General features: G+C 41.3%; 1 protein-coding gene across 2 annotated transcripts in view; it reads left to right on the top strand.

The window, feature by feature from the left end:
- The first annotated feature begins 223 nt into the window (after nucleotides 1-223).
- AGPAT4 (1-acylglycerol-3-phosphate O-acyltransferase 4) overlaps nucleotides 224-26,696 on the top strand; it is a 71,615-nt gene continuing 45,142 nt past the window's right edge. The window contains exons 1-3 of one of the 2 annotated variants that reach the window (XM_036380791.1): nucleotides 224-389; nucleotides 10,031-10,150; nucleotides 14,359-14,589. In XM_036380791.1, coding sequence (XP_036236684.1) covers nucleotides 14,412-14,589 — 178 coding nt within the window. In that variant the 5' untranslated portion in view covers nucleotides 224-389; nucleotides 10,031-10,150; nucleotides 14,359-14,411. The remainder of the gene's footprint in view (nucleotides 390-10,030; nucleotides 10,151-14,358; nucleotides 14,590-26,696) is intronic. The other variant, XM_036380792.1, reaches the window with a different exon arrangement.

Below are 26,696 nucleotides of genomic sequence, written 5' to 3'. Positions count from 1 at the left end.
CGCTACGCCGCGCCCCTTCCCCCGGGCCGCCGCTTCCCCGGCTCCCCCTCCCTCCTCGGAGCCCGCGGTCCTTCCTCAGCCGCGCCGCGGCACCGGGAGCTCTCCTGCTCCGCTCCGGCGGCGCCCCGAAGGTCGGGCGAGGCCGGTGCGGGGAGGGGTCGCCCCTTCCCACCGCCCTCGGAGGAAGTGACATGATGACGGCGGGAAGGGAAGGCGAGGGGGGCCCCGTTCCCGGAGTGGAGCCGCCCGGCGGGTGGAGCCTGGCGGCCCCGCCCGAGCCGCCCCCCCCTCTCCCGCCGCGTGCAAAGTAGTGGCAGCCGGTGCGGCTCGGCCGCCGCCCGCTCCCGGCGCCCCAGCACGGCACGCGTGCCCAGGCCCGCCGGCGCCAGGTACGTGCTCTCCCCTTCGCGCGCTCCGCAGGTGCGGGGCCGCCCTCTCTTCTCCCCCTGGCTTCGCTGCCCCGGGCGGACAAACCAGCCCTGAGCTAGCCCCTCCCTGGCGCTGCCGCCCCCCGGCAGCCGCCGGTGGGGCGGGCGGGAGAGGCGGGCGGTGGGCTGCGCGTACAAGTTCCCTGATTTAGTTGCCTCCGGGCTGGGTCTCCCCCGCCGCCCGGACCCGCGCCGTTTCTCCCGCGGCCGCCGAGAATTTTCCTGCCGCCTGCGGGCCCCCTTTGTGTGGCGAGCTCTGCCCGCGCCCGGGTTTCCGTGGAAACGGCGGAGCTACGGCGGCCCAGCCCCGCCGAGCCCCCTGTGCCGCGCCGGGCGGGTGTGCCGCCCCTTCCACTTTCCCTTCGGGGCTGGCCGCCCGGCGCGGCTGGCGGTGGCCGGGGATGGGGCGGGCGGTGCGGTTGCCCCGGGAACGGGCGGGTGCCGTCGCCCCGAAGGCGCCGCTCCACAGCGAGCGGGCGTGGCGGGGTACGGAGCGGGCGGGCCCGGGTCGGTCGTGGCGGGAGTCCGTGAGCTGAGGCGGGGAGAGGGGCAGTGTGCTTCCCCGGTGACGTGCTCACGTGTTGTAGGAGCTCTGCCTTTCACCTATCGGCGTCTGTTCATAAAGATGTTTAAGCCGAATTAAATAATGGCCGCGAACTGAGTTAAGGTGTGTCGGCTGATACCGTGTGGTGAACGTTATTTAAATAACAAGTAATGCTTTTTAGCATTTATTTCAACAAGTGAGCACTCACTCGAATGACTAAAAAGACAACCCACGAAAGAGTCTGTTTCAACAATGTCACACCAAGACTTCTGGTCCTTATCTTTGTTACACATCTCTAAAAGTCGTGTTTAAGTCCCTGTGCGGACATCTAAGAATGATGTACCTTATGCAGGTGCTTGTGTGGGAGAGAGCAACCTTGCTGCTACATGAAAACTGAAAATGCTTTACAATAAGGTAGAAGGAGGCCAGAAACTCTCAGACAAAAAAAGCCAAGCATATATTTAAAAACCATGATGCCTCTGGCCCAGGAAGTTGTTGTACCAGGCGATTGTAGCCTCAGCTTGTACTGATAATGACTTCACACTAGAGTGAGTAGCAAAAGAATCAAAAACTGCTGAAGTAGAGAAACTGTTGTGAAACAACTTAAGCTGAAATTTGCGGCCTTTTGTTTTCTCTAACTTCTCATGTGAAGGATAAGGTGTAGACGTACAGAAGTCTGTTTATATATGCCAGGACTACTTCTGTGTAAAGACTGACTGCATGGATCAGTAGAATAGTTGATGTACTCTAAATGTTTGCTGTCGTTTTCTTTCTCTAGCTGCTTGTATCTGGTACAATGCTGGGGTTTTCCAAACACTATGGATTGAAACACATATTTACTCACTTTAGAAATTTATGTAAATATTATGTGTAGCTTTCGTCTTTCCTGTTAATATTTTGCATTAACAATGCCTGAATAAGCTGTATTGAAAAATGAAACTTTAACTGTGTTTTATGGATGACAGGGCCAGGTGTTATGTGGAGGAATATATTGGGAAGCCTGCAAAGAAGAAAGAACATATTGCAAGCTGCTTATGCATAAAGGTTGCTCTTAAGTAAGGTTTAGCTGTGTTGTTGGCAACCACTGTAACAGATTTTAGTAAGTGCTTCACAACAAGGTGGAAGTAATGTATTTTAGGTATGGAGAAATTGTACAGAGAGGTTAGCACTTGCTCAGAGTCACAGAACAGAGACTGCTGTGCCCAGAGTACAGTAATTAACCGTGTTTCTTGAAACTCAGTAGGTGTCATTTTGGTGGGAGGTTGTTTTTACAGTAAGTCTTGCTCTGTCCAGCACAAATGCAGAGGTGCTGAAGCAGTGTTCATCTCTCTCTCGAGTGAGGTGTGCTCTCCTGGAGTGATGGTTGTACATCACTGACAGTCTAATGGACTTACTGTACCATAACAGAGAGGAGTTTTGTAGGAGAAAGGGTCTCTTGCAGATGATGGATGAGAATCCTACAGCTGTACTCTGCCCTGCTGAAAGGGGTGGATTGTTTTTTCTGTTGTGTACCCTTGATTTTATGGCTGGAAGGTGAAGACTGGGAACAATACCCCTTAAAATCTCTTTGCAGGAAGACACTGTCACAGCTGTGCTGAGAGTAGCAAGGTACAATTCTTGTGTTGCAAATGAGCACTTGTGGCCCATAGACCCTGTATTAGTAATTTGGTCTTAAATTTTAAGAATTCAAATTGCCACTGCATGATATGGAACACCATTTCCCTAACTAATATCATCACTAGTACTGCTGTCTGTGACACACTTGTCAGTGTGTCCTGATAAGGGAGCAGGAGGGCAACAGTGCATAGTAAGGCACTGTGCATGTACTTTACTCAGGAAAAGCTTTTGCAGTTGTGGGCCTTGCTTCTTAGGGAGAGCATTATACCAGTCAAGGTAACTGTCTCATCAGGTGTGTTTGATTCAGCTGCACTGAGTGCAGTGGGCATTTTGTAAGGGAAGTAGAAATGTGACAGTACCCTGTGTGCTTTGTTGCCTTTCAGCACTGGTTGTGGCAGCTGAGAGTGTGTTTTTTCCCTGAAGTGCTTTATCTGTGGGGTGGCCTTGCCCAGTGATTCATTTTGAGGTGTTTCGGAAAGTTTGCTAACCAGTCTGTTGTTTGGTGGTCTTGGGCTAATTAACAGCTGACTGTGGTGAGTACCCTGATCAGCTCTGACTAATGCTTGTGTGCTGCTCAGAAATGCTGACTCACTTCGTTTTCGTGCTTTTCCCCTGTCTTCCTCCAGTGCCTCGAACTAGAAAGGAGATAGGGTCCAAGGTAAGGTCAGAGAAGGATGAAATGAAAATGAATGAGAATAACTGTGTGTTGTGGCAAGGATGAAGATACTGCAAAGACCCCTCTTTGATAATGTGAGAAAAGTATGATAGCTGCAGTGGATTTGCTGAAAAGGCACATAAGCTATGTGTTAGGAACTGAGCAGAGCAGTGTAGCAACTGTAGTGAGCCTACCAGGAGATGCTAGGTTATGGTCCTGCTAATGGTCTGTTCTTCAACTTGAACTTAAAGCCTTTTTACTTCTTAGGCCACTGTTTTGACTTTCTGCTCTTCTGTCTGTCGTGTTATATTCTATTTACACTGTTATATTCAGTGTAAAGAGCTTTACACTGAAATAATTTTTTGCTTCTTGCAAAAGGGCTGACCCAGCTTGAGGTTTCTACTGTAGCATAAATAAAAGGAGCAGGGAAAGGTAATTAACCAGTCCCAGGCTGGAAAGGAGTCAGAGATAGAGGTCACTGAGAGAGGGTTTACTTCCCAGAAGGTTAGGAGTTGCAGGCAAAGACAAGCACACTGATTTCAGTTGCATGCAGGACTGTTAACATCTGAAAAACCTCTTATGTGCACTAGATTTCCTTTTAATTGGACCAACAAACTTAAATTTCAGTCATGGTTTCTCAGCAGGATCCAGGTGGATGTAAAGGTTTGTCCATACTGGTTCAGTTGGCAGATAATGCAGGTTTTTTCACCTGTTGGAAAAAGGATAAGACTCAACACCTGCTATTAAAGCCAGGGAAAGAAATATATTTGTGGGGAGTCTATATGTGAAAATGGTACATGATTTCAAGTGATATCTACTTTGAAAGTTAAACTGTGTCCTGCTTCTCTCGCTGTCTCCACGTTACCTGTGTCTTCACACATTATAGTTTGCTGCTTCTTACCACGTTTTTGAGCATTTTGGAAAATAGTATTACTGCAGATACTGCTTTTCGCTTCCAGAAGGTCTTGAAGCATTCTGCCTGCAAGCAGACTACAATTACTCTTGAATCATTTATGAGGTTCCCCCCTTCAAGTCACAGGTGATTCGTCAGGAGTTAATGCTGTGATTCTGTCTCACTGTATGTTTTTTACATGCCTGTGCCTCTGAGTGTATGCATAAATACTGCATTTCATCCAAGGAGACAGAAAAAAAGCTTCATTTTGTATTTAAGCATTGTAAAAGTATCTCAAAATACTTAAAGTTAGCAGGAGAAATGCTCAAAGCCAGGCTTTTAAAAGGACTGGGGTACATGCAGCTGTTCAGTGATGTTGTAGAAAATCCAGGTAGGTGTTGATGTATCTAATGCTTAGCTGAGTGCAAAATTTATAAAAATGTTCCTGGATTTCTAGCTGCATGTTTAGAAGCTGTTAACATCTGCACACTTGCCATCCAGTAAAGTAAATGCAGTCAGATCAAACACTGTCTCTGAATGATCTTGCTGGATGCTTAACGTGGTTTTGACTAGCTCTGGCTGTATATGCTGAGAATACAAGATCATTAATTAGTTACATCACATTTAGCTGTTTTGGAGTCATAATGTTTGCTAAACAACAAAGACAATTTAAACTTGTTGAGAGATTTCTTCTGGCTTTAACAGGTTTTGAATCGGGTCCAAAATGAAACCTCCCTTTATTACTGCTGCCTGTGATAAAGGCTTTTATTCTCTGAAGTTCTCAAATTAAATCAGGCTGTTGGGGACTGATGGTCAGGCAGAATGAGGAGGTTGAAAGTATTCCTAGTTCATGCTGTGGCAAAATAGTTCTGAACACTCCTGAGGCAGAGATTAGCGAAAACTGATGTAGAATGTGACTGCTGATATGTGGGTAAAGCTGTCACCATGTTTATTTGGGTTTTTACCTGGCATCTGGATGTCTGGTTGTTTCCTGTGTAGGTGCATCTGAGCCTTTCACTGAAGCTGGAATGTTATTTTTTGGAACCACGCCACCCACATCTCAGCTATAAGATGTTTTAAGTATTGGATGTTAGCTCTTTGGGGCAGGAGTTGGTTTTAATTGAATAATAAATCTGGAAGCTTCCTTCTTCAGTCAAACTATTTTTTACAAAAAGAATCATTAAACAGCATTTAATTAATAAGTGCTAATATCCTGTGTATCTCTGTCTTGGTGTGGCTACATCTTTTATTTGCATTGTCATTTCCAGTTTTGGGATGTGATTTTCATAAAGGAGAGATTCAGCTACTTTATACTCTTCAACATCATATGATAGAATACAGACAAATTAAATCAATACTTAAAGGTTAAAAAAAGGCCTTCTGAGTCTTTTTTTGTATAGTGTTTCCTTAGTATTCAAAGAGCATACTAATGTTGCTTCATATTAATTAAAACTATGCAAATGGCTTAGCTGAAGGAGACTGTCTCCTGTCACAGAAGATACAAAAACCTAACAACTCACTTGGAGCTGTAATCAGATGATGGCACTTCTTGTTTCCAGCACAGTTAACAATGTCTTGTGATTTGTACTGGAAGCTTTTGGACTCCCTCCTGGAGAAGCTCAGTGTTATTGGCTCATACTGTGTGACTTGGAAGCACAAAGAACGTGGTCTGTGCCATGTACCTGTTGCATCTGTGGGAGCAGGGCTCAGACCTGCCAGGCAGGAGAGCATGGCTGTCCCCAGCAGGGGCCATACAGCTGCTCAGAGAGAGGCACCCCGTTTGAAGTTGTCATACTGGGGTTTTGGGGACAGTAGAAAATTTGCCACTGGCCCACAGCTCAGTGGTGGAAGTCACACTTGAAACCAGCAGTGCTGTCACCATGGTGTATTTCTCAGCTCAGTGACTTATGCCCAATCTCTGCCACAATTTTTAAGATTTTTGCTGCCACAAATTCTGTGTTACACTGTAGTTGTACTTTCTGGGTTTTTTTTTAAATAAACAAAACAACAAAGCTACACAAGTTAGGAATTAGACTCCTAGAAAAAGGCTTAAAATTACCCATACATTACCCAAAATTACTAACATGTAAATCACAATATCAGAAAATTTAAAGAGGTCTTTATATGGAAGTGAAGAAAGAAAGTTACCATTTTCCCAGTGCTGATGATTGTTATCTTCCAATTGATGTCTTTGTAGCATCTATCAATGCCTTTAATTCCTTCTAAGGGTCAGAATAATAGGAAAGACTTATATTTGTGTGCACATGCACGTAATACTGCCCACTTGGTGCTAAAGTTGTAACTTGTAGTTTATGGTACAGAACCATCCAAGCTGTTGAATACTTGACTTGGATTTCTTGAGGAATGAAGAAAGGAAGGGAAAGCAGAGTGCATTAGATCAGCACATACATCCTGGATTTTACAGGAGCATTTATACCTATGGCATCATCTGCTTCTGCTGAAGGTCCTTGTGGCATGTGTCCACTCCATCTCTGCTCTCTGTGTGTGGCCTTTAAAAAGGTGTTGCAAGGCAAATGTGAGGGTGGGCAAGAAGGCAAATAGAGGAGTATGAAAAGTACCATTTTGTGCTGAAAGCTGGAGTCTGGGGAAGTGGCAGGTTGTGGTTCTGCTGTTGGCTGTTCTGTGGATTTACTCTGTAACTTTCACAAGCTCTCTACCATGGGAGGTAAGAGGGGAGCAGCAACAGGGATCTTTCCAGGTTTATTTCACTCTAGTGTCTTCTAAATGGCTGCAGTTTTTCATATCAAATGGGATGGATAAGTACAGGCAAAAAATGGACAAAATCCATAACTGCTTTCTAATCCTACATACATGAAGGATTTGATCTTGCATAGAGAAATGGACTTGCTCATCTTACTGAGTCTGCTGAGAAGATACGAAACTCTTCTGCCTGGATACAACTGCTTATGTGTTAGAGGTGTGTTTGTTGCAGGACTGGAATTGGGAGGTGATACTTGTATAATCTAATTTTGCAACTCATTGTGGGTAAGAACAGGAGGATTAAATATTTGAAGCTTTGAAGTAAATGTGATCCATGTTTCTGTGTTGCCTCACACATAAACCTGGTTTGGATGCAGGGGAAGTGTTTTGTCTGTTGAGACTGTATAAGCAGTTCCTGTACCTTGTGCTGACTCTGTGTGTTGCTGTGAATGTAATTTATAGTTCTTAAAACAAGGTGAGGGCAATCAGTAGCATAAGCTATGGGACTTCATAGGAATGGCCTTCTTTCTAAAGCTTATCTCTTATCAAGGGAATGTTTGGACCCAGCACAATTTAAAAAGCAGCCCTGTTTTTGTACCAGCTCCTGAATAATCCTTTGTCGGCCTTCTTCCACACCCCCATTTATTTGGGCTCTTTTAAAAGAAATGTTTTTATAATAACCACTGAAGAACTCAGTAGCTACTCTTGTGTTGGATCTGTTCCTGAAAAGCCCAGTGTAGAGGTGATGAGTGTGCCCTTGATGCTGGGTAAGTATTACAATGCAGGTGGCAGCATCCTGCTGTACTGCCCCTGCTGCCTCTGTAGTTTTTAATGCATTAATTTCCTGTCTGAGGATTGATGGTGTGGATCTCACCGTTGAGAGATTTTTCTTAGGCTGTGCATTGAGGATCAGTGCCCTAACTGATCTCTGTACTTCAAATGAACAGTTGCCCCAATTGGGGCAACTGACTGTCACTGTTCTGTACAAAATTTCAAAATTTTATGTATCATAAATGCGAAAGCACCTCTACTTACGGACATACATAGGTGTGTTTATATTTGCTAAGGCTTTGTTTGTTGCAAACATTCAGAATCAGTAATTTAACAAACCACCTGCACTTTTGCAGAATGCCGTAAGTCACTGTAGTGACTTTGCGCAAGCATGTTTATAGGGGGGTTGTTTTTTATAGAGTGCCAGATGACAGTAACATGTGAGTCTGGTTACCTTTGATTAAGCACTTAATGTTGTTCATGAAAACAAATATTAAATTGTCTGTGAGCATGGTTTAGTTGCATGTCCTACACCCTTTGTGGTTATTCACCTCAGTCATTTTTGAGGAACTATCCCGGTTGCTTTTGTCAGTATGACAGCATAGCCCACATCCTGCTTAGATTCTTAGTATACTTTCTTGTCATTTTTTTACTGTTTAGTCCTGCTGTCTTGCTTAGTCCCTAAATTTTACTTTTGTGTGGTGCTGCCCTTGTTGTCAGTGCAAGTGACTTTTTAGGTTAATGGACCCAGTTAAAGTAGTGAAGTAAGAAAGGAAACAGAGGGACTCAGTGGTCCCCAGGACTGAACTTTTAGACTGAACTCTGATAAACTCATCTACATCTTGAGTATCTTAATGCAGCTCTCTTTTTCTTCCCAAGCAAATTGCAGATAATTGTGCTTTATATATATTTATATGTGTATATATATGAATGTATTAAAGTACAGAAATCTGTGTGGGGAACAGTTGAACAGCAACGCTTGGCATTTTGGAAAAAAGCAACTTGCCTTCCAGTGCTATTTTTATGAACTTCATGTTCTGCACCCGAGATAACTGATATACTTCACCCTCACGTATTTTTTGAGGATCTCTTTAGAAGCTTGGAACAGAAGTGCTTAACTTCAAGGGGTTTATTCTTTCCAAATAAATACCTCCTCTCAGCATCAAGCACTGCAGTCTCTAAATGTTGCATCTCCGAGGAGTTTTGTATTGATATGTGTTTAAGTTCATCTCCCTCCTCCCTGAATATTTCATGTTTCTGCAAAAAGGAGCAAGACTGCACTGCTTCTCACCAGAACTTGGGCAGTTGCTCCTCATCTTTCCCACTCCTTTCCAGACTATGCATGCCTCTCTAGAGCTGCTGTCATCGTCCTCACCTGGCTGTATAAACATTGAGTCTAACAGGAGGTCTGCTATGCATTTTGCAAGTAAGGTATGTGTACACAGAGGACTTGTGTCCTGGTAGGCATGCAGAGTTTGTGTAGCTGTTTTCTCTATGTTAGATCACAGCAGGAAGAAAATTTAAAAGGGAGAAGGGGAAACCATTGCGCTGCAATAACCATTTGAAAACTCCCAGATTAATACTTCTGTTTCTTCAGTTGACACTCTGTTATGCAAATTATCTCTCTGCTCACTAGAAGATAAACAGTAAGTCAGTTTTATAGCAAGTATATAAATTTGAAATTCTAAATCTTGCTGGTGATGGTATGCATTCTTCAGCTTTTGAAGCAGACAGACTGACTGATCTCTCCATTGTAACAATGTGCAGCTCAGTAATGCTGGACTCCTTATAAAAATCTAAAAGCATTCCTAAGTTCTCTTAACTTTAGGGAAGCGTCTTAAGATATACTCAAATTATTCCCCAGTTTGGGAATTTTTGGAGAAATTGTGGTGGGTTGACCTTGGCTGACTTGGTTTGCATCAAACTGTTCCCTTACTCCCCTTCCTCAGCAGGACAAGGGAAGAAAATAGGACCAAAAAGTTTGTGTGTTGAGGTAAGGACAGGGGGGTCATTCACCATTTTTACCATCATGGTCAAAACAGACTTTACTTGGGGAAATTTAATATTATTTATCATCAGCTGATAACAAAGAAGGGCAGTGGAAAAAATGCTCTAGGGGGAGGTGGAAAGTGATTCAAACCCTAATTAAGCATGAGGCAAATAGATAATTCTTCCTCCATATTTGGGGTTTTTTTGGTGTGGTGTGTACAGACACAGTCTCCTTGCAGATGAATACACACCTGGATGCAACTTCACTTTTTCTAGCTTGGTGCTCCCTGACCAAAAGAGAAGAGCACAGGGGCTTCCTGAGACTTGCTTTGCTTATGTATTTCGTGTACAGCAGCACTGTTAAAATATACTCTGATGTATCTGCAGTGCTGCTGTCTGTGCTCTTTTCACAGAATCAGTGAGGTTGGAAAAGACCTCAGAGATCGAGTCCAGCCTGGGACAGAGCCACCACCATGTCAACCAGACCGTGGCACTGAGTGACAGGTCCAGTCTTTCCTTTAAACACCTCCAAGGTGAGTGACTCCACCATTCTCTGGGCAGCCCATTCTAATGTCTAATCACCCCTTCTGTGAAGAAATTCCTCTTGATGTCCAACCTGAACTTGCCCTCGCACAGCCGAAGACTTTGTCCTCCTGTCCTGGCTCTGGTTTCCTGGGGGAAGAGGCTGGCCCCACCTGGCTGCACCCTCCCTTAGGGAGTCGTGGAGAGTGATGAGGTCACCCCTGAGTCTCCTTTTCTCCAGGCTAAAAACCTCCAGCTCCCTCAGCCACTCCTCACAGGACTTGGGCTCCTGACCCTTCAGAGCTCTGTTGCCCTTCTCTGGATGTGCTCCAGTGCCTCAATGTCCTTCTTGTAGTGAGGGGCTCAGAATTGGTTGCAGTACTCAACTGTGGCCTTACCAGTGCCAAATACAGGGGTTTTGGTGGTGACTGATACTGACTTAAAAGGCACTACTGAAACTGCTTAATCTGACCTGAACATATTTTCATAATAGTCTGTGTAACTCATCCATCCAAGAATCTGGTTTAGATGACAAAATGCAAGAATAGGCGTCATCATCTGCTTGGTTGTTTTTAACTTGCAACAAAGCATTTGAACACTGAATCAAAGACTAGATAAAAGTGAAAACTTTCATGAAAGCTTGAAATATGTACTGAAGAAAAAGAGGTATAGTGCCGACTTGCCTCTCTTTCTAAGTGGGTGATACCAGCTCAATCTAGATGCTGTCAGGTAAATACCATGTTGCTTTCCACACTCCAGTAACTCTATATACTACATGAACTTTGGAAACAGTGGGTGGCACTTCTTTGCTTCATTTGTGTGCTTTCTTTAAAAGTGCAAAACAGTTGTGTTTTTCGTGAAATCTCTAGTTGTAGTCTCAAAAGACTTACTGATTTGGAAGTATGAAATAGAACTGTTCATTGGCAGCAGCCTCTGCTGGCATAGAGTTCTTCACTAGGTATATCACTTCTATGACCTCCTGGTCAATTAGTCTAAGCAGAAGGAAATGCTGAGAGTAGTTGAAGTAGAAAACATAGTGGATCTTGCTGAAGAAGAGGAGTTGGAGGGAAAAGAGTTAGAATGAATAGTCATGTAATTTGCTTTTAAACCTGAACATGTGACCTCTTAGTCACATGAATAGATGCTTGCTCACTTGGTTCCTAAACAGACATTTGAGATTTGAGTCTTCTGTTCTGTATCCAAAGGAAAACTGTTATAAAGAATGTCCCTGTCTGGGTTAGATGCTCTAGCTAGCCATTTTCTCCTAATTAACTTTAAGGAGTATTTGATAGAAAAGAGCTTCTTGGCAGCATTCTGATCTTAATAGCTTCTGAGAAAATGCATTGATTGGCCCTTTTGTTTTTAAAAGATTGCTGTAATTTTCAGTCATTATCTATAAGGAAATCACTAATTTATTAAACCAGCATCATGGATAAAGAATTAAAGACCTGACTCTTTTATCACTTAAACTGGTGTTATGTTGATGTTACCCGGGAGGGCTATTAGACAAAGTGTAAGGTGTTCCTTTGGACTCTTAAATGCATGTTCCTAGACTTCATTCATAAGATCAGAACTGATTCTTTTTGTTACTTGTACCAAGAATAAATTGAATTCTTGGAGTTTGGGTAATGAAAAGAGAAAAAAAAAAATCTTACGAGTTTATGTCTGAGAAACAGAAACTTAGCTACCGTTCCATATACAATGTTTAGGTTGCATATTTAAAGGTAGTCAAAAGAGAAAATTTCTCTGTGTAGTTCCCACTTTTTGGAAAAAAATTATTTAATCGATGCCTCTCATTTCTTGTTCCTTTTGCAAGCAAGTTAGCTTAGATGCCTTTGGTTGGTACTGCTTAAGTAGATTTAGTTTGCCTTAAAACAGCTCTCTGAAGTTTCACTGAATTGAAGTTTGATGGCTAAAGTATGAAAGTGAGGAATTAATTACTTTCAGACATTCCATTGTGGCTTAACAAAATTGTAATGCAGTAATAATGTTTTATCAGGGTTATCTCATATTTGTTTATTTTATTTCTGTGAAGTTTTATTTTAAAGACACAGCAGGAAGTAAATGATTCACAGATATGTAACATTTTAATAAAGTTTGGCATCTGTTATAACAAAAAGGTAACAAAAAAATTACTGGATTAATTGGTGGACAAAAAGACTAATTATTTTTGTTACTAAGTCTGTCTGTCATCTGCTTTCTAAGGTAGATTTATGTTGATTATATCAAATAGTGAGTTTTCAGGTCTTCACTAAGTAAGCAGTCCTCTAGTCTTTATTTGTGGCTGCTGTTTTTATGCTTTATCCCATAGTTTACTGATATGTGGGAATTACCTTAGTGTGATTCTGTGGGATAGAATTAAACAGCCAGACTAGCACAAAAAAAACTTTCTGATCATTTTTAGCCAAGCACAGTAGGATAAACCCCGTCATCAGGGTTTTGGACACTGTAGAGTCTTTGAAACCATCCACTTGCAGGTAGCTGGTTGCCTCTGTTCTGACTGTTTTAAAGAAACTTGCTGCCTTTTTCTTTTTAATTGTTTGGCTTTCTCTTCTGAGTGTTCATTGGACAGATTGGAGAAGAAACACAGCAGTGGTTCCTACTAGACAACATTTCTCATTCTGCTTATCTTTCAAAAATAAAGCCTTTGGTCAAAGCCCAAGCTAGTAAATTGTCTGCCACCCTAAGAATCCTAGCTTTTATAGGAGGGTTTGTTAAAGCTGGAAAAGCTTTTTGCGAGTATCATGACAGTGGTTACTACAATGAATAGAGGCCTGTTCTGCCATTCTGAGCTACAGCTGGTGTCAGCTGTGGTACTGAATAGTACAGCAAGATAAAGGGAACAGAAGGGCACATTTTGCCTGCTAATAATAGGCTTGGGACTGCCATAAACTCTGTATATAAATTATGCAACAATACAGATTCTCTTTCTTAAATTTTTCCTCATCTTCCTTGTGGTTGAAAATCTGGCTAAATAACTTCCGAAGGCTCTGCAGCAATTCTTGTGTGTGCTCTTTGCTGTGGCGAGCAGAGTCAGCAAAGGGCAGTAACAGAAATGTTTCAGGTCACTGATGTAGACTCAGTGCCTCACATAATGGGGTCTCATATAAACTAAAAGGATAGGCGTAAAGATTTTTTTCGTCAGTTAATTCCCTAGGCTGCTGACATCTGCTGTTTTGTTATTGCATGTGACTGGCACATTCAGAAATACTGTCTCAGGGCTTCCTCCCTGGGAAAACTCTTCCATGCCTCAGAGGGGGAAGCAGTGGAGGAGTGGAACAGGATGGCAGAAGCACCTCCTGTCTGTGTTCAGACTACTGGGGGTTGTGTTTACTGAGAGATGTGTGTTCATTCTAGCGGTGGTGGTAGTGATGTTGGGGGGAGGTCAGTGCAATATTTGATAGGTCAGAATACTTTGCAGAGGACATTTCCTCTGAATGCTCAATTGCTAAGGTTGGACTGAACCTTTCCAAAATTATACAAACATATCATAAGTAACATGAGAATTGATTCCTTTCTGGAAACACTTCTGGGTCACGGGTTGGTACTGTTATTGATGTTTCATTTTTGGGTTTATGGATTATAACTGACAGAATCAGGGTCAAGGAATAATTGAACAAATTGCGTGTATTGTGCATAGCCAAGCTTTTATTCTCTTGCCAAAATCAACTGTTATTTGAGTATGAGAGGGGAAGAAGACAATAAAGCTAGAATTAAGGGGCTGCTGCCTCTTGTCTGGGGACCATGGCCTGTAGAGAGAAAAGCACATCTCCTAACCAAGCTCTAAAGCTTGCGTTTACTTTGGAGCTGTTCTTGAAGATTACAGAGGTGACAGTGTATGTATGTCTCATGAAGTACAGACAATTCAAATAAAAATACAAGTTCATATCAAAACTGTCATGTAGTTCAAACCAAAATATTTGCTCATATTTTATCAATGAAAACCTTATAGGAGAGTATCGTAGTCCATGGAGTGGAGTCATATGTTCACAGGTTTTGCAGAGTTAAGATTGAAATTTAAGAATTTGTTTCCAAAGCCAAATGTAAATTGGTTCACAGATACAATATTCTCTTTATGTTGTAACTTTTACAAATACTGATATCAGGCTTTTCCTACAATAGACTTAACTTTAATTTAAATGTAAGCATGAAGTTTGTTTTAGGTCTGTCTATAGAGATAAATGCACTCTGTAACTGCTGATACTGTTTGGTTTTGCAGGTTGTCTTCTGAATTTTGTGTCTGAAGGTATCCTCTTGCTTTCTCAGCAAATCATGGACATCGTTGGCTTTCTGAAGTCGCAATTCATTTGCCACCTTCTGATCTGCTATATATTTATAGTGTCAGGACTGATCATTAACTTCATTCAACTCTTTACACTTATACTTTGGCCAATCAACAAGCAACTGTTCAGGAAGATCAACTGCAGGCTGGCTTACTGCATTTCAAGCCGTAAGATTTCAGATTTCTTTTTTAAGTATTTTCATATTTTGTCTTGAGGGAATTGGTAGAAAATTTCTGAATTTCAAAGCCTATATAAAGGTCATGTCTGCTTCCTACAGCACCTGGACTTGTATGAAGAGATGTATGCCTTATTGAAATGTCTTCTTGTGCTGAAATGTTTTGCTCTTTTATAGTGGGATACTTCCTTGACTCAGTACGTTGAAGTAAGATTGCCTCTCATTTGGCTATCCATCATGTTTCATTAAACCAAATGAGAAATATCGACCAAATAATGCATCTCAGCAAGTTCAGGTATTATCTGTAGGCTTACAGTGTTAACAAGTCACTTCCAATAATGTTTTCAATCATTTTATCACCCATGATTTTGTATATGATCTTGGTTTAAATGTTTCCTGTGCAAATCCTATTCAGGACTGGGAAATAACAGGAAAAAAAAAAGGAAAAGTGTTTGATTTCATGTGCTTTTTTCCTTGGCCAGTTATAAACTGTTTTTATTTTGAACAGGATTTCAGATATATCAGCTGCATCTGTATGTATTTAGTATATGCATGTAGTTATAATGCAGAATACAGCAGGTAGCCTGTAATCATTTGAAAGAAGCAGGGATTGAAATGATATTCATTTTTCTGGGAGAGGTGGGAGCATGAGCTCAGGATGTTGTAGGAAGAGCAGACCTTTGACTGCTGAGATGTGACTGTTTACTGGCACTTGATGAAACAGGTAATTCCAGTGCAATGAGTGACAGCTGTACCCATTTGTTTGTTCTCTGTTAGAGGGAGTGTAGTGGAATCTTCACCTGACAACAGTGAATTATCAAAGCATTTGCAGTTTTCTTGTGAAAATCAGTTTGCTTATATATTTGCTTTTAAAGAGCTGCAACTGCAGTTTCAGCAATTTTATTGTACTGCTGCTTCTGACTTCCACATAACTGCATTAACGTATAGCAGAGAGAATTCTTCACAGAAACTGTTATAGAAATGCTAATGTACCCACATTCAGTAGTTAGGAATGTGCTGTTAAATGTGTCCACCTCCCAGAGAGATTTCCCTGGGCCTTTCTGAACTTCAAAAGTACTTTCTTAGAAGAAAACTGTTGAAAAATGCATGCCTTTGTTGCTCCCTAAAGATTATCCAAGTGTGATGTCACTGTCAATGCTAAGTGACTTATGGATGTTTTTGTACTGGGGTAAACAACGCTCCAGTGCAGCATTTAACAATTGTGCTGTAGAAATGCAGCAAAATGGCTTCTTTCAAGTAACCTTTTCTGCTACTAAATGTTGTTAGTATTCAAAATCAACTGTGAGGTAGAAATTTGTCACATGCCTCAACTTGGGGGCCACTAGGCATTATTTATCTTTCACCAGTGACTCTGATGAGTAACAATTCAAAGCATATTTTTGAAACATGCTTTTGACTTAAATTTCAAGTGCGTCAGAGTGTATAAATTGGGGATGCTGTTTTATTATTTCTGTAATGGAGAGAAGATGTTCTTTCTGAAAATTTTCTTTTTTCTGTCTGTATGTCCCTGAAGTATTCAGTTTGCAAGTGCTATTCATTTGCACGTACAAAGAGTGGTATTGAATCTGGCCAGGTTTTTACCTTTTGCCTGGCAGCACAGTGTATGTTTGAAGCCATGGCATGTAGAAGATCCTGTACAGCTGTATATAGGTATATATTATTATTTTTCATGCAATACCTTCTGGCCCATTCTTGCTTTTGGCTACTTAGTGTAGAGAGAGCAGCTATTCTACAGTCTTCAGGCTGAATCCTTCAGTTTATCTCAGTCTAGTCTGATCTGGGGAATGGACAGTATGGAAGAGGGAGTAATCTTGAATTCTTGTCCTTGGTAGGGCAGATGGCTTTGTACTCAGGGTTGTTGATCTCATCTTCAGTGTTGATGCCACTGGAATAGATTGTGTTGTCAGGTTTTTGCCCAGTCACGCTGAGAACAAAGTGTGTCTAGGTTAAAGCCATTTATTTTAGCTTTACAACAGAGCAAGCTAGCATTTGATGAGTCACCCTTATCTTAGTGATATTTGGAAAGGGGAAAATGATAGTTAATTTGAAAAACTATTTCAAAGAACTAAAGACCAATTAATCAAAATGGATGTGTTTTTGGGGGCCACTGATGGGGTGACTAATAAGTGAGGTCTGTATGGGTCTGATGAAAGTCATGGAAACAGCCTACAGTTGGACACAATGAGGTTCAGCATTGGAGAATATAAAGAGCTGTGTGCTTTTGCGGTGGTGGCAAGAATCATGTTGCCTTGAGAGCCTGATGCAGCCTGAGTCACAAAGTCAACCAAAGAGTGAAATAGAGCAGGCATGGTTTAATTGAAAAATGAAATTAAAGCAGCAGTTGTCCTTAGATCCTGCAAGTTCAGTTGTTTTCCATTTGATGTCAAAGGTAGAGATAAATGGCTCCGTGAAATTGGAGAGTTATTTTGTCTTTGATGCTGTGCTCTTTGGGCAAGTTGGAAGTTTTTGTATTTCAAGTAGTGGTATTTTCTTACACCTTTTTTTTTCCCTGTCTCCTTTCTAATAAAAGAATGTAATATTCTCACTTCCCCTCGTGCACTGTCTGCTATCATGATGCATATGGGAAGCTAAAGTTCTCTTGTGATTAATGGCTTGTCCTCAGTTGAGTAGTACAGCTTGAGTTGGGGTTGCTTCTCTGTTCATGTGGATCAAACCAGGTTAGCTTGAGTTAAAGTATCCATGGAATCATCAAGGTTGGAAAAGACCCTTATGATTGAGTCCAACTGTCAGCTCAGCACTGCCAAATCCACCTCTAAACCATGTCCCTAAGAGCCACACCTACACATCTTATAAATATCTCCAAAGATGATGATTCAAATCCTGGGTGCCCTGTTTCAGTGCATGACAACCCTTTCCATGAAGAATGTTTCCCAAATATACAATCTAAACCTTTCTGGGTGCAGTTTGAATCTGTTTCCTCTTGTCCTGTCACTTTTTACTTGGAAAAAGAGACCAACCCCCACTTTACTACAGCCTCCTTCCAGGTAGCTGTAGGGAATGATAAGGTCTCCCCTGATTATCCTTTGCTCCCTCAGCTGGTCCTCATGAGCCTTGTGCCCAGACCCTTCAGCAGGTTCATGCTATGAGCTGGCTGCATGGAGTAGCTGTGGTGTGGTAGTTGAGCACAGGTAGCTGTGCAGGCTGCTGCTTCTCTGCCGTGAGTTTGGCACCTGCACTACAGCTTCTCCCCATAACTGCTGACAGCCCAGAAGGCTAAAGCCACAGACATCAAACTTCTCATCAATGCAAGTTAAAGAGCTAAATACCTTTTTTCCAATTTGAATTGACAGAAGTATTAACTAGAGCAGCAACTTGCTTTTAATGAAGCAGAGCAGGTGTAATGGCATATACCAAGTTGCCTTCAGCAACTGATGATGAGAAGTTATTGCCATTCTTGAAACCAGTTTTGAGTCAACAGGGTGAGCTTAGCTTCACTACTGAATTGCTCCAATATGTAAGAGCATTGGGATGCTCTCCAAACGTTACGTTATCCATTCCCCGTATTGCAGTTTGGGTTGCTTTTATATCTCCAAGATACTTCTCATACTTTACTATGAGTAAACTTGTCCTGTTTGATCCTGTTATCCCATTTGACAAATACATACAGAGTAATGGTAAGTTCTAGTGCTATGTCCTCTGTCTTTACTGAAGAGTGTTGTTGCAAAGAGTGGACATCCAGCTTCAAAAGAACTAACTTTTGTCTGTGTTGGTCTTGAAATGAGCCAAAAGATAATCTTCATCAAGATTATGCACCCTCTTTCATGTTTAAATAAACAAACCAAAAAATCTCCAAACAAAGAGCAAAAGAAACCACACACACAAGAACCTAATAACCCTTCCAAATAAAAACAGGACACCAAAATCTTAGGGCTTCTAAATTGCAGAAAATATTTTCTGGCTTCAAATATATATTCATCGATGGGTTCAACTGCCTGTTAATCCACTCCCCCTTTGGTAAAATGACAACCTGGATAAATTCCCTCATACTGAAACCAACAGAGTGCACCCTATTAAGGAAATTGAGCACTGCAAACCTCAATAGGGTGATAACAATAAAAATTTCAAACATAAATGTGCTTGGAAGTTGGCATAAGAGCAAAGGTTGGGCAAGCAATCAATCTTGGGTTTTGTTTTTAAATAATTTAGGAACATTTTGTTCTCAGTTTCTTCTTCTAAAAGACGGGAACCAAGGTAGGAAGCACTTAGTGTGGAATACATCACAGTTCTCATAGATGCTGTTTGTGCCTGAATTGGAAGAGCTGGGAATACACCTTACTCCTCCCTCTTATGTCATAGCAAACCACCACAAGGGGTGCACACAGTTTTTCTGCAGTAGCTTGTATAGTTGGCCAAACACATAGAGGGAACAGGTAGTCTTGGGATTTGTGCCATATGTGCACATGGCTGCACAGCTTGCTGGGCAGTGGGAACATGGTTTGTACTTCCCAAATCAGTTTGTGCTTGTTTGGCTGTTGAAGTGCAACCCCAGGCCAAGCACAAGAGTGTGCTGGAGTCCCGTGGACTGTTAGGACACGTGCCTAGACCATGAGAATGGGACATACACGTACAGGGTACGTGGCTTCTTCAGAGCTGCTGAGTGGAGGTATTTGCCTGTGAGTAGAGCAGTGTTGTTATCTTGTCCTCTTTCTGCCCCTGTACTGGGGGGAAATGAGCTTCTTGTGCTCCCAAGGTGAGTGGCAAAGTGGCCTCCTGCTGACTCTGCACCAGGTGAACATGGCATAAACAGAACACCTGGCAGTAATGACATGGTCGTGTGGACGTGTGCTCAAGGGCCTTAAAAGCAACCAGCTTAGCTTCTAATCTGCCTTCATAAATATATTATAGTAGTACTAATATCTATTGTTGTGCCATGAAAGGGGTGCTATTACACCTCTGGGTAAAGTTACACTATGTAGGCTGCAGTTAGTAGATCCTGCTGAGGAGAAGGCCCTTGTTTACATAGAAAGAGGCACCCTTGATGCCTGTTCATTGCAGCAAAAGCAAGATGGAAACTGATTCTTCTTATAACTGAGCTTCCTAGAAACAAAACCAGAGGAAATTGAGAACTACTTCAAGTTTCATCATCTTGTCTGACTGTTACAACACAGTAAAGCTAATTCCCTCCATGTACAACTATAGGTTTTGCAGTGTGAGGACTGAATGTCTGAACAGTGCTTTCTGGTAGTATCACGGCCATGCTAATCCTCAGTCCTTTGTTTCTTGGAGTTTAGAGGAGCCCTCAGCTATTTTACTTGTTTGTATGGAGATGGTGCTGAGGCAGGGGAGAGAATTCTTGCCTCTGGTGCAGTTAAGTAGTTGTGAAGGGCTGGGAAGCAAGAGGTACCCAGAGAAGTAGGACTTTCTTCTTCCTCTTTACCACCATCTCATGCTGCAGAGGAAGCAGTTTGCTATTGTCAAAGTATGGCACAGTGTCCTTAACACAGTCCTATTGTATTTTATTTATAAAGCAACCTGAGTTATGCTTGCCTATGTTGATATAGTGAAGAATTTTCATAGGACACTTCGGACTGCATTCTTAGCCTCTCTGAAATGTTGTTTTGAGTAATCTGTGCAAAATGTATTTTACTCAAGAGCTACTTGTCTACACAAGCCTTTGTTATCTTAGTGCCACACTCCACATCCATACGAAGCCACTTGTGAAGGTTATGGAAAGTTTACAACAACTAGTGGGGGAAAATTGGAGCCCATATTTTATAGTCTTGCAAAGGGAGGATGTTGATTTGAACTGTTAGAAAACTAGACCATCGCCTTAGCCTTCTCTTTTCTCTAAATGCCCATGTTAGTTTTCATATAGATAAACTCTAGAAAAAACAAACTGTAGTGGAAATCATCTACCCTGAAGTGTCATCTACTCTAATTCATTAATGTCTTCCTTCAGCCTATTTTCTAATACCCTTTTATACCTTGTTTTGTACTTATGACCGTGCTTCTAGTTTTCTGAATAATTCTCCATTGAGACCAAACCTTGACTTTCTCTACTTTGGTTTGAAAAGACAGAAGGAACAATTACTGCACCAGATTCTCCATTCTTTTACTGGTAGAGTAAGATGAAATGTGTAATGTGTATGTGTGTGTGTGTGTGTTTGCCACATCCATCACAGCTTGAACTTTTTTCCAGGTTGTGTTTAATTGCTATGAATAAGTCCTCTACAGTGCCTAGCATATGCCTCCATATTTTCCCTACTGTCATTAACTTGCTGTATGAACTATAACATTTCAGTCCTTCTCATTTTGTGCCCCTTACAGGTGTTGTTACTCAGTTTTCGTAGGTGTTCAAGTATTGACAGTGAGCTTGAATGGATCACACAAGACTGTATGCTGATTGCAGGCATGCTGTATGAGTGTGGTGAAGGTGTGTTGAACTGACATCTCTGCATGACCTTTACCAGAGTTCCTAGTTCAGCCTACAAGGGATGTGATCTGTTTTGCTCAGCTCTCAGTTCAGGAGAAAGGGACTGCTTTCTGTGAAAATGAATGTGAAAAAAACTTTTGATACTGATGCTTTCTATACAAGACTAGTGAGAAGCTAGGGAGGCATTTAGTCTGATCTTTAATGAAAAGGGCATCTTCACTGTCACTGGTACTATTTTGTTATTGCTGGAGCCTTCGTAGAGGTCACTTGTCTTCATTTTCCTTTCTTTTTTTTTTTTTTTTTTTTAATCAGCTTCCTGAAGAAGTGTGATGCTGATAGTCTGCAGACTGGAAAGAGAAATGGCAGGGAAGCAACAGGTGAACTGCATTCTGTTTGGTGTCTAGCATCACAAATAACAAAAATTATAGCACATTTTGTTAAACATTAGATCTGGCCAGCAGGCTTCATAGATTCCTGAACTGGGGTAAATTTTGGAGTGTTTACACAGAAGTATTTCTATCTGACACAGCATAACTCAGGAACATGATATCTAATGATCTATGACGTAGCACAGAATCTGAAGACATTCTGGTGCTCCAGTTGTTTATTTATTAAGGGTGAATATCACAGTCAAAAGATCATTTCATATTTGTAGAAATCCCATTTTAGCTACAGGCCTTATTTTATTGCTGAAATGATACTGAAACTGAAGGATAGTCCCTTGATGATGTGGAAGCTTCATGCAAAGAAGCAGAGAGTAGCTCAGTCATCAGCGATTACAAGCAAGTACAAACTAGCAATAATCCAGCCCTCTCCAAGGAAGCACAGTACCTCCACAGGAAGGACTGCTGTGGGAACTCTGAATTCTCCTGTGTTCAGCCAGGGAAGAGATCTGCTGCTGTAATGTCCAAGTGAGGTGCTTTGTCTTGTCTCATTTGCTGTTGGTTTGCTACATCCTCAACCCCGTCCCATTCCCTTCTGGGCAACATACACCCCTGGAAGTATATGTCCAAGTGATTCTTCCTCATCCAAAATCATAGTCACATACCAGCAAGTTTTCCTGGAGTAGGTTTTTAGGCTCATCCTGTAACAAGAACTGCAGCAGCTGGGCCAGTGAAATTATCTGGTATCTGACTACATTTTTGCAGGAGGATTTCCATGCCAGTCGGAACCAGTATGTCCTTTCAGTAGGTACTTAAAGTTTTTCAGTGTGACACGTGAGATGAAAGAGCTTCTGAGTGCACATGCTTGGCACTCTCTGTGGCTAGGTGTTTGTTTCCTGTGACTTGCTTGCAACCTTCAGATTAAGCTTCTCACTTAAGGATTGTATTGTTTTCTCACTTCTGAGACTGTTGCTGAATTTCCTTTACATCCACCTTGGAGTAGTGTATGCTTAAACATGTTTCATCCAACGCCATATTCAGAAGGAGGAATCCTTCAGCTGTGAAAAAGAAGCCAAATAAAAATATGTGCAAAACAATTTTTTCCTCTGCTTGGTTTCAGAAAGGTAGTTACCTGTTTTCCAGACCCACTTTGTTCCTTGCCAAAATATCATTTGAAACAAAATAAGGAACCAGAAAGAGATTACAATGCAATTGTTTGTGTACAGATTGTTTTGCTCTTCAGTTACCACACTTTTATTAGTACGTTACTTCTGTGTGCTCTTTCTGTACTCAAGCAAATTGCACTAGTGTCAATAACTAACATTTCTTTTCTCTCATGATTCTGAGTTCACTTAGCTGTGTTTCTAAATTGAATCTCCTGTATATTGCATCTCCAGGTGTGGGCTTTCTTTGAGAGTTAAAAGCACTTGGGCTTCCTAACACATTTTTCATTGTACATAAATTTTGTACTGCTCTTATGCTGTATTTACATGACCCCGTTTAAATGATCCCCAGATCAATATGTACTGATAATGAAAGATTTTGATGAATGAATGTATTTGCCTGTGTTAGGTAAGGAAATATAAATAGTGATTGTACCAACTCAGTTTCTTGATAGCACTTCTAAAGAAGCTTACCTTTGTTTTTTGGAAAACTGCAGCTGGGAGGCTTTGGTCAGGAGCTCTCATTAATACAGCCTTGCTGCTGTAAAGGAGCTGCTCTCCTGTACTCCTGGATTTTCTTCTTTTTCCTAGGAGTCTCATACCATTCTCTGACATTTTCCAGGTATTTCCCTTTGCCAATAGAGTATTTCTTCTAAAGATGTGCAATGGGCTAATCCTCTGTAGTTTGCTGAGGACTCTAAACTTGAAATCTAACTATAGAAAACTAAAGAATCTGTTACTTCTTTCAAACTCATGTCATTTTATTTCTAAGGCCTGTATGGCAGACTGCTGCTATTCTTTGTACAAAGACAAAAAATTGAGAGATGTTAAGCTTGCAGTATTCAGAAAATGCTTGCATTGTATGGATTGGGCTATATTTTTACCCACCAAAATATATCAATTAAAACTTTATTATTTGAGCGTGTATTGCCTTTAGTGCTCATGAAGGAGGGAGATACAGGCAAAATAGCTGACATACCTCTTATGTTATGTTCTTAAATTATCTAGTTTAAAATTGAGACCATAGTGCATTTTCCTTTTAGTAATACAGTATATTTTCAGTATTTTTTTTAAATGCAAAGAGTTCAGAAAATTTCTGCTTGGATTAAAACTTACCATGAAGCTTGTCTCTCCTATGTCTTCACAGGCTCTTCATTAATTCATGCTTAAAATTCAGACTTTCTTGAAAAGTGATTTAAATTTCTCTGGTTGCACAGTGATAGCTTGTAGCTTCTTTTTGGTACATGCAGTTGTCAGGTGAGCATTAGAAAAAATTGAATGGCATATCCATGAATCTTTGAGATGTGATAGATTTCTTCATGTGGAAATCAAATGATGGTTGAGAAACAGATAATTATGCAAGTTCAGGTGAGCAGAACAGCAAACCATGTCCCAGAAGCAGCCCAAGCTGTATGGGTTCCACTGTTGGATTTAGTGACTTAATATTTTTGGGAAAGAGCTGTCCTATGCTGTTGCTCAGTGTATGTGCCAGGTAAATAAGCCCTTGAAAAGTTCTTTTTCTGTGTTGGGAAGGTGGGGATGGGAGTTGGACCTCTTTTAAGAGCAGTGGTATGCTAGGTTCCTCCCGTGTTTCATAGGATATTGGAGTGCCATAGGAATCTGCAGGACTGTTTTTCAAAGGTGGTTCCTGTGAACAGTATTAGAAAGTGGAAAATAATGTTGAGTACTTTATCCTAAATAGTGTGGGAATGATAATGCTGTCTTTGACCTTCATATAGAGCTAGGATGCTGGAGTCTCTCCTTTATTTCCAACTTGTGTCATTTTTACATTTTTAAGCAAGGAAGACTTAAAAAGGAAGAGGAAGGTTGTCTGCTTCCATATATGAGCAGTGCCTGTTGCAGGTGGGTACTTCTGTAGGATGTCTTTCCTTGAGATGAAAAATAAATGCTAGTAGAAGAAACCTCTGAGACCCACTTGTTTGTCTGGGAGGGCACCATTACTGATGACTGGTATTATGTTTGGAGGGTCATTCCTGCTGCTCCCTTCACTGCTTCCTTAGCCCTTCAACAAGGAGCTTTGTGCTGACCTTTGTGGGCTGTCCAGTAGGACAGAGCAGCAGGAGGAAATGCCTCGTTGATTGTTATCTGCGCTGACTGGGCCTGTTAGCAAGCCAGGAGCTGCTGGTTTGTTGAAAAGTGGGAGTGCTGCTAAATTCCTTGGGGAAGAACGATAAGAAGAGCCTTCAGATGTGAGACAAATATCTCTGACACATGGCTGTTAAATAATTAATTTTCCCAAAGGGTTTGAAAAGAGCATTTCAAAACACTGACTGTTGCAGATCTGTATGTGTGTTAAACCCATTGTACTCGTGAGGCTGGCTTTGTTCCACACGCTGTGTAACTTGGAGAGAAGAAGCTGTTTTGTAGGGAGATTGTGTCAGGATAAAAGACAGAAAAAAGCTGTGAAATTAAATGTTTGAAGTATGCAGCTATTTTTCGTTTTTTTCTGAAGGGATGGTTGCTTTATAACTTTCAGCATGGAGATAGCTAAAAAGAACAGTGGCTGAAGAAATGAACAAAACTTGTTCTCCACTCCTCTAGCTCAGAATTGTGCTAGAGAAGGAAAGATCACTTAACGGTTTTTACAAGAATACATATGCCAACTTAAAATTTCTTCCTCACCTGAAGAAATACTGGATTTTACATTTCATGGATGTTAGGTTAGAAGGAGAGAATGTATTTGATTAAACTTGAATGATGTATATGTGTTTTGAGAGGGAAGGAAGTGTGGGAATGGGAACTGGAGTGAAGCTAGGAAGTGAGGTGGTGTGCCACCTCATGAACACATGCGGTAACTGGAAGGGTCCTGTGAAGGCTTGTGCCCAGATCAAATGCTTGTTCAAATACTGGAGACATGCCTTAATTTACAGGTTTTAACCACAAGTTTTTGGTTCCTATCATAGCACTTTTGAGGAAAGCCCACTCTGGCTTTCTGTATACCATGAAGACTTGTGCATTTAACATCTTGCATTAAATCTGATTCTGATCTTGATTCCCAAAGCAATTTCAGTTTGGCTGCATTACAGGAATGCTGGCTTGGCCATATTAAACTGTTTGTAATTTATTTTGTTTTGTACATTTCATCCGAGAAACCACTGATGACAGCCCATCAAAAAGTGTGAATCCCCTTTTTATCAATAGTGTTCTGTTGTCTTAATTTTATAAGAAAATCAAATGGATCTTGGTCATGGAGCTGAGACACAGCAAGCACCAGAACTATCATTGTGTAATACAGTCATAATGTTTTAATAATACAGCATATTTTATACTTAGTACATTAGCCACTTTATGCACATGTATATGCAGGTTTTAATTCTACGACTAAGCAAGCACTGAGATGAAATTGCTAGGAAGATTAACACAGATAAACTTTAGCTTTGTATTAGTTGTGATGAGTCTAATCCTTATTTTGTGTAACTTGGCATATATTAACAATAACTAGACCAGAGACGAAGATTATTTTTATGCTAGTTGAGAATCTGGCCATTTTAAGTAAATGTCAGTGTGTGTTTGAGGGAAATAAAGAAAAGTGGAGGGGGAAAAAATCTGTGCACCATCAGTCCTTGGTTTGGTTTGATTTGGTTTGGTTTTTAACAGTGCAATATATTTGGTCTCACTCCTTATCTGTGATTTTTATCTTGAACTTATGTTGACAAATTAGTAAGTGTTGGGCAGAGGTGATTTGTTACCACTTTAAAGTGGATGCTTTGTTTGTACTTTAATATTCAGAATGACACACTTTATGAAGTGTTCTTTAGTATATCCTTCTACTCACAGGCTGCCTCTGTGTAGTGCATGGCTTTGAGCAATTATCTGTGAGCTCCTCTTTAAGCAACCTGTGTGTGCCCTGTGCTCTGTAAAAGAACACTGCCTTGTGTGCTTACCTGGAGACTGGTTCTGTACAATGCATACCCTGCCTTAGCCCTCTGCATCTGAGGGGTGAGCAGTGGGCTCTGGCCAGCCTAGGGCTCCCTCTGTCCCCCCTCCAAGGAATGGTAGCTGGCAGGTGAAACGCTCCTTCCTGTCCACATTCCTTGTTGGGTCAGCTTTTTGATAAATGGCCAACTCTGATTTGCAAAAATGAAGTGTATTTTAAAACAGCATTTTGAATCTTCTT

Source organism: Molothrus ater, chromosome 3 (genome assembly GCF_012460135.2).
Source record: "Molothrus ater isolate BHLD 08-10-18 breed brown headed cowbird chromosome 3, BPBGC_Mater_1.1, whole genome shotgun sequence".
Lineage (NCBI taxonomy): Eukaryota > Metazoa > Chordata > Aves > Passeriformes > Icteridae > Molothrus > Molothrus ater.
The sequence above is the reverse complement of the archived record's forward strand: the minus strand, read 5'-3'. Positions and strand labels throughout refer to the sequence as shown.